A 7,984-nucleotide genomic window follows, 5' to 3' on the forward strand; every position below is an offset into this window, starting at 1 on the left:
GAAACTAAAGACCCTTTTCCAACTTCGCAAAATCTTTTGATAGTAACTAATGTTTAATTTCATAATGTATTCATTGATGTTTCTTTGACACACCATGATGTAGCCTATGTCTCCAAGTTCCTATGGATCTATCAACAACGATTTATGTTTTTCCAATCTATCTATGTTTGTTGTAGGCTTGTGTTTGATTTCATATTTTATCCAACCATTAGGTTGATGAACGTTTTCTCTTTATCTCTTTTTGAGATTGAAAAAATGGTAACAATTATGTTTGCAAAAAAAAAAAAGGTCTATGACTAACCAATTATGGTTGAGAAATTAGAATAAATTAGTTGGATATAATTAAAGAAATAATATAAATTTATAAGCACGGTAAGATATGAATCTCAAATAATTCAAATATGAAAATATAAATTAAATAAAAGAAGTAAACTACTACAATAAATTTTAAAGTACAATATTAGAAAAAGAAGATGCATATATTAATCTTCTATTTTTTTGGGTCAACATATTAATCTTACCTATTCCAAGCTTAAAAAAACAAGGAAAATATGTCTTCCCATTAAAATAAGTTTCACCAATAGAACAAAGTTGAAAGCAATATATTTTCGAATAAATTATTTTGTTAGATGAATAGTATGAGACGATCTATGTTTATATTGAAGTAAGTTTTTACATTTTTTGAATTAATCATTTTTGTATATTTTCGTTAGCCCTGAGACATATTATCCGGTATCCGGGATCCGATCCGCTATCCGCTCCGATCCGCTCCGAAAAACCGGATATCCGGATAAGCGGATCCGGATCCGGATAGTGAAATTAAGTATCCGGGCGGATCCGGATGCGGATCCGGATAGTTGAGAATTTAAAACCGGATATCCGGATCCGAAATATATATATCATATCTCTATATATTATTGGGCCTAGTTTATTTACTCATATTAGCATGTTGGGCCTGTAATAAAAAAGTCCAAATACAAAAAAACGTGAAACAAAGTAGAATCAATATTAGGGTTTTATGAGACAACCCCTCGCCGTTCTTTCATGTTTTCTCTTTTTTTATTTGTTCTTTTCTTTTTTCCTTTGCCGTTTTCTTTTTCTTTTTCCTTATAAGACATCCCCTCGCCGTTCTTTCACGCAAGACGAAGAACAGTTAGTAAGACTCGATGACCGGCCGTTTCCACCATCGTCATTAGCGTGTCCCTGTTATGTCGTTTTACGGTTTCCTCAGTTTTGTTAAGCTCATCTTTAACGGATCCGGATATCCGCCGAATATCCAGATTTTTAGCGGATCTCCAAAAACCGGATATCCGGCAATTCGGATCCGGAGACGGATATCAAAACTATGTATCCGGCCGGATACGGATCGGATCCGGATACCTTCAATTTTGCCGGATATCCGGCTCCGTCTCAGGGCTAATTTTCGTTACTCCCTTTTCTATTTTGAGAAAATTTATTCCAATTATCTCATTGCTTCTTTTTTGTTTTTTGCTTCCCACTTTCTCGTAAAACGTACTATCGTTCGATGATAAGAACACTGTCTATTATATAATCTCTGTTTATCTTGTATTTGTGTATTCATATTTTTTTATGCTACATATCCTGCAAATTAATAGAAATAATAATAACACCGTGAGAAATTTGTTAATCCCAAAACCCTTTGTTATTATGCATAAAAAACTTTGGTAACACTTCAAAGTCAAAGATTGCATAGTATGCGTTATGAAATTGAGAAACGTAAAGAAACGATGACTAAAACACGTGGTAATATCTATGAATCTTTTTATATAGTTGCTTTGATTACAAAACAAACAAATGTCTTCGAGACTTGTTCAAGAATAATGATGTGTCAAACAAAAGGTTAATAAATAACAAAGAAGCAAAATTTACCAAGAAAAACAAATCTACTCGCAACTATTTTGTTTGGTGAAAAATATGTCGTCATCATCGATTTGCTTATATAGAGGAGTGTATTTACAATAATTTTTTTTTGGGATTAGCAAAGTTTTTTTAACATAATAAAATTACTATTATCTTACACATCGTTTTACCAATCTTGAAAAATGTAAATTCTGATATAATTAACACTTGTCACGAACTGATGAGTTAATATTTAATGGTTAAACTGATACGTGTCATAATATGGTGAATTTTTAACTTTGATCCTTAAAACTAACATGTGTGACAATCTGCTAACTTTAGAAACCCATAAAATATTTTTAGTAGAAAGAGGACTATTTTTAATATAAAATAATCACAGCAATACATGAAAAAATCTAATAAAAATATTGAAAAAAGATTTCAGAAAATCTTAAATATTACTATAAATTTAGTTTCGCCGACTAAATAAATATATATGTAAAAAAAAAAGTTTACAACTTCTCTGTAAAACCTAGTTAGTGTTGTTCGGAGAAAAAATGTCAGAAAACTCATCGATGGCGAAACTCAAAGTTGCTGGGACATGGGGAGGTTTAATTGAGGTAGAACTCGAGAATTGGACTCTACACATGTTAAGAGACGAAGTCGCTAAGCGATCAGGTCTCGATCCTGACTCAATCAAACTAATTTCCGCCGGAAAAATCCTCAAAGACGACGGGGATGCTACAACTACACTCACGCTTGCGCAATTGGGTATTAAAGAAAACTCCAAGATCCTCTCTACTCGTGGCGCTGCACCCGAAGAAGGCAAATCGATCGTGGACGAGGAAGAAAGGTCCCGTCGTCTCTCTCGTGTCAAGTGAGTCTCTTCATCATCTTTCGTTATAAAGTCTGAATTTTTAAACTTCATGTGTCTTTTTGCAAGAACCCAATTTGCCAATTCTGATTTTTGATTATACTAGAGCAAGATTTTTGATTGTATTCTGATGCATAGTGTAATGATCATCTGTGTCTTTAGTTCTTTGGCCATGCGCAGTATAAAGTCTTAATTTTGACACTTCTTATGTCAAGTGAGTATGTTTAGTCTGATTTGGTACAACTGTCTATGTGAATGTTGTAGAGCTGCAGCGACTGCTTTATCCAAGAGACATGCTGATGGTTCATTACCGATTGAAGACTATAACATTGAGCTGGAAGATCAGGGAGGTCATAAAGTACAGTTTGGAACTGAGACTGATCAGAGGTATTGCTCAATCAGGTTGGGAAACGGAATTGCTAGGCAAACATGAATGCTGATGAAGTCTTTTTGTTTTTTGTTTTTGTTCCACAGTGCTGCAATGATGGGTCTTATGTTACACACTAAAGCAAAAAGTTTAATAGAAATGGAAATGTATTCCGATGCAGTTGAAGTGCTTGCTATGGCAGAGGTTAGTTGCTACTGCTGGGAATCTTTTTTTTTTCAATATTGTATATTGATTTTTGTTGCAAGTTTATTTTTTGTGGTGTGAATGGATCTGCAACAGCGTTGAATAAATCTCCGTTATTTTGCTTGTTGTGTTACCATGATGGGTGTTATTGGTTTGAAATTTTATCTAAAATTGTAGTTTCAGCATATGATACCAATATTGATCCTCTTTAGCAAACTGGTTTTATACTTGTAGCTTGTTTTCTGAGTCTCTGGGATGCTGAATTAACCTCATTTGTATCTTACACATGACTGTATTATATTCTTACAGTTTGTTGACAACCTCCCTATGATGGAAATAGACATTGTATGGTGCTATTTCTTGCTCCGGGACATCAAATGCCTTTCAGATGCTGGAGTTCGCCTGGAGAGAGCAAGGAAAGGACTCGAGCGTGCTCATGGGAAGGATCTTTCTCGCTTGAGACTCCTTCAAGCAGGTCAAAGTCCAGAGATGGCACTGTGAGTTCATTTTCAAAGTCCAGAGAATACCCGATAAATGTGCCTTGCCTACAGAGTAAATATTTTGTCTATCTAATTGCTAGATACGTGAGACTAGAGTTACTAGAAGGTGTTGTGGCATATCACACTGGTCAGTGTGATAAAGCCTTGAATGCACTGAAGTCCGCCCATGCGAAATTCTTGCAGGTTAGTGAGCTGTACTGGAATAACTTCGCACTTAATGTTATTCAATTGTTACAAAGTTAATGTTGTTGTGCATTGTGATGCAGCTACAAATACCTGATGAAACACTGTCTCTAGTTATGGGTATGGGCTTCCAAGAGAAGGATGCTAAAAGAGCTTTGCGATTAAACAATCAGGATGTTGCAAGTTCTGTTGATTTTCTTATTGAAGAGACGGCAAAAAGAGCCCACAAGCGGGAGGAGGATCTCCAGAGACAAAAAGAAATAAAGTATGTTCTTACTAGTCTAATTGCACTAGTTATGATCTTTAGTGACTTTTCGATCTTCAAATAAGCAAAAACTAAAGCTGATATTGCAGTGAGCAGAAAAAGTATGGAGTGACACCCATGAAGAAAGCTGTTGATATGCAGATGCTTAACAGGCTCAACTCTATTGGGTAAGTAACGCACTGTAAATACTTCTGCACTTGTTTGTCTTCTGCTATTTATACAGAATTGTTTAAGTTAGAAAAAAGGTTAAACAAAGAACAAAAAGATTCTGTGAAAGTGCTTTACCTTAGCAGATCAACGATTAGCTTTCCTGTGTTTGTTAGATAAAGCCTTCAAGCTCCTGTGTTATATTATCATGAGGCTTTTGCTTAAAAACATTCTGTATAACTTGAAAGGCGTTTACCTTTGCAGATATGCAAGGGATCTTGCTGCTGAATCCCTCCGGAGAAATGAGAACGATTTTCAGCAAGCTCTTGATACACTCACAAACCCAAAAGTTAACTCGTCGATACAGGCTTACATTGAATCGAGGAAAAGAAAGAGACAAGAACAACTAGTAGGGATATCAGTTGACGAACTTGTGACTATGGGCTTTGTACGGGGGCGAGGTAATTTTTCTTAGCTGAGCTGTTTCTGCAGTTGCATATTATTGTTGAAGTCCGTTGTATAGAATTTGATGAAATGCCATTTACGTCTCTCTGCAGCAACCTCTGCTTTGCAGGCTGGTGGCAACCGAGAAGATATAATCCAAAGGCTACTACAATCTGTACCAGAAGCAAACCCAGCAAGCAGCCCCAACGATGGGGTTGCGGAGAGCAGTGGTTTCGGGGGTCGAGAAAGCACATCCGAGGAAGTTGATGGTGGTGGGGCAAAGCAGGACTCTGAGATGAAAGATGACACAACAGATGAGACTGCAAACCGAGGAAGCACATCCGGTGACGACGGCGAGGAAGAAGATCAAGAGCGGGACTCTGAAATAGAAGATGACATAGCAAATGAAATCGCCAGGGTTGATTCTTTGTCGGCCTATGATATCAATCTTGTTTTGGAAATTGAAGCTATCAATGAGTACCTGGCCATGCTAGATGCTTCCCAGGAGTCTGGTTGAAAAGATGATGCTGGAGAAAGTTGTAGATAACTAATAATGGCCAATCTGGGTTGGTATGCTATGCCAGTTACCTTTCTTATTATGTTTAGTAGGATTTGCTATGCTAGTTATTATATATAATCACATTATCTAGTTGCTCCTTGGTTAGGAATTTTAACAAATGTTCGGGGTTATATCGATTTAGAGCTTTCTTCTAAAAGACGTTTATCGTAATCTGAATTGAGCTGTGAAACTAATCGCTTCCATTATATATAACTATCATGTTGACCCGTGCGGCATGGGAAAGTAAAAATTGAAATGATTAACATTGTTAATTCATATTTTAAGAGAAAATTTTATTGTAATTTTTTAACTGTATAGTATGAAATCATAAACAATGTCTAACATGAATTAACCATATTCTTAAACTCAAGGAAACAAAATTAATCAAATAATAATTTTGTTGTAAATACAAAAATCAATTCAACCACAATAAGAGAACAATGTTAACAAGATAATGAATTTAGGTTTGCCGAATCTTTGTCAATAATCAATTTTGAAAGATATTCATAAAAAGCAAAATTTAAATTATTATTCTGTCAAAATTAAGAGAAACACTGTGAGAGAGCCCATAGCTACAACCCCTGTTTTAGAAATCGCTAGGCGATAGTCGGGCGGTCGAGGTGGACCTAGCGCCTAGCGAGAAAATCGGAGATTAAACAAAAATTAATCGGGGACTAGTTTTAGGGTTAATTTATTAAATTAACAATAAAATAAAAATATATTGTACTAAATATATGTATAATTCTGTTTATGTTAAAAAGAAAATATCAAATAAAATATAAAACTATAGTATTGTCTTTAAAATTATGGTAAACACATAAAAACATCATTTTAAAAGAAAATTTTATGATTTTTGTTAAAAGTTATACATTAGTTATTGTAAAACATCATAATCTCTTAATTTAAATGCCTAAATGACAAAAATATTTATGTTTGATTTTTATTTGGTTCTAAAAAAAAAATTGGTATACACAAAATTAAGCAGAAAATAATCGAACTAGACATGCATAATCGGATAATCGATGCTAGGCGGGGATTAGTCATTAATCGAGACGGAGAGGGTGGACCTAGCGATTTTGCGGGGCGTAATCGGTGTTAGGCGGGGATTTTTAAAACAGGGGCTACAACCAATTAAATTAACTTAAAAGATAGATCTATAAAAAAATTAGAAGTCACAATCAATTACCTAGATTAATATTTGGAAGAGATGATTGATGTGGGTATAAAGGGAAAATGACACCAAATAAAGATTGGATAAATGAATCAATAAATAATCCAGTCCAGATTTTAACGAAGATAAGTGAATCAGCGTCGATTAGAAAATTGAGAAAACAATACTTAGATTTATTCAAAACTCGGAGGTGTGAAACAATACTCATAGAAATAAAAAACTCTTTTCAAAATCTATCAAAATCTCTATATATAAACAAAGATTTGTGTAAACAAACATGTGTGAAACAAAAAGGTGCAAAAAACTAAGAGGTGCGAAACAAAAAGGTGCAAAAAACTAAAAAATGCAGAACAAAAAGGTACGTAAAATTAAGAGGTGCGAACATTGAAAGCTAGGGGTATGATGAAGAAACTCAATTGTTTGGATCAAAACATTGCAACTTTTGAGAACATTAACAAATTTAAACCGTTAGATGAGATAAAAAAAAAAAAAAAAAAAAAAAAAAAACAATCTCATCTGTTAAATTTAAATTGACTTTTAAAAGTGGGTTTGCTATTATATATAGATTATGATATTAATATGGCTGAGCTTTATTATAAGTATATGGGGAAGAACCAAAGGAATAACCGAGGAAGGTGAGGATATATGTAACGCCCCTCTCCACTGTAATTTATGATTAGTCGAATTTATACATAAGTTAAGTGGAGCTGGTGGAAGAATGGTTGAGTATTTGAGAGCTAGTTCGAATGGTTTGATAAAGTGGTCGGTGTGGATAAAAATCAATATCAGCTGATGGAAATCCGAATGTTCGAAGGAAAATTAGAAGTTATCGGATTTTTCGGACAAAGTGGGATTATAGGACAATGTTGTCAGAAGGCTATCAGTATCGCAGTATTGTTGGATAGGATTGTACCACCAAGAGGCCATCGGTGGTCCATGGGTCAGCTTAGTGGGCCGCGTATATTGGTTCGATGATCGACGCAAAAGTGGAAAATATTGAGCGGCTGACGTTCAAAAGAACTAAAGAAGATTTGCAATCTTTGGGTAGGGTTTCTCAGTGAACTTCTACATATCCTATATAAAAACTTTCGATCATTTGTTAGGGTTTTCACGCGTAAAAACTCTGAAAGCAACTCGAGAAAGATTTAAGCCTTGTCTAATCAAACCATCAACGAAAAAATGTCTAAGTTGATTGAGATAGTAACTCTGGTTAAGTGTCAAACTTAAGCGAATATTGACAAAGAATTATATCGGTAAAGGAAAAATGGGCTAGGGCATTTCGATATATAGAGAGAAGTTCAAATAAATAAATACATGGAAAGTGTTATAAAACATAACACAAATATATGATATTATTATTTTATATATGAATATGTGTATATATATGTATCTATTATTATATACACTATA

At 34.4% G+C, this 7,984-nt stretch overlaps 1 protein-coding gene across 1 annotated transcript; it reads left to right on the plus strand.

The window, feature by feature from the left end:
* The first annotated feature begins 2,340 nt into the window (after nucleotides 1-2,340).
* LOC104747261 (uncharacterized) lies at nucleotides 2,341-5,560 on the plus strand. The gene is made up of 9 exons (XM_010468867.3): nucleotides 2,341-2,737; nucleotides 2,999-3,121; nucleotides 3,209-3,305; nucleotides 3,615-3,802; nucleotides 3,886-3,988; nucleotides 4,072-4,253; nucleotides 4,343-4,420; nucleotides 4,665-4,861; nucleotides 4,958-5,560. Exons 1-9 carry the CDS (start codon nucleotides 2,418-2,420, stop codon nucleotides 5,359-5,361), a joined length of 1,692 nt encoding a protein of 563 aa, XP_010467169.1. The 5' UTR covers nucleotides 2,341-2,417; the 3' UTR covers nucleotides 5,362-5,560.
* Nucleotides 5,561-7,984: the final 2,424 nt, after the last annotated feature.

Source organism: Camelina sativa, chromosome 15 (assembly GCF_030686135.1).
Source record: "Camelina sativa cultivar CO46 ecotype springtype chromosome 15, ASM3068613v1".
NCBI classification, from domain to species: Eukaryota; Viridiplantae; Streptophyta; class Magnoliopsida; order Brassicales; family Brassicaceae; genus Camelina; species Camelina sativa.

Bases quoted from the DNA above. Each gene is read 5' to 3' on its own strand.
- LOC104747261 (XM_010468867.3), top strand. From the start codon at position 2,418: ATGTCAGAAAACTCATCGATGGCGAAACTCAAAGTTGCTGGGACATGG. The intron at 3,803-3,885 runs GTGAGTTCATTT...TCTAATTGCTAG, and splicing joins CAAAGTCCAGAGATGGCACT to ATACGTGAGACTAGAGTTAC. The intron at 4,862-4,957 runs GTAATTTTTCTT...GTCTCTCTGCAG, and splicing joins GGGCTTTGTACGGGGGCGAG to CAACCTCTGCTTTGCAGGCT.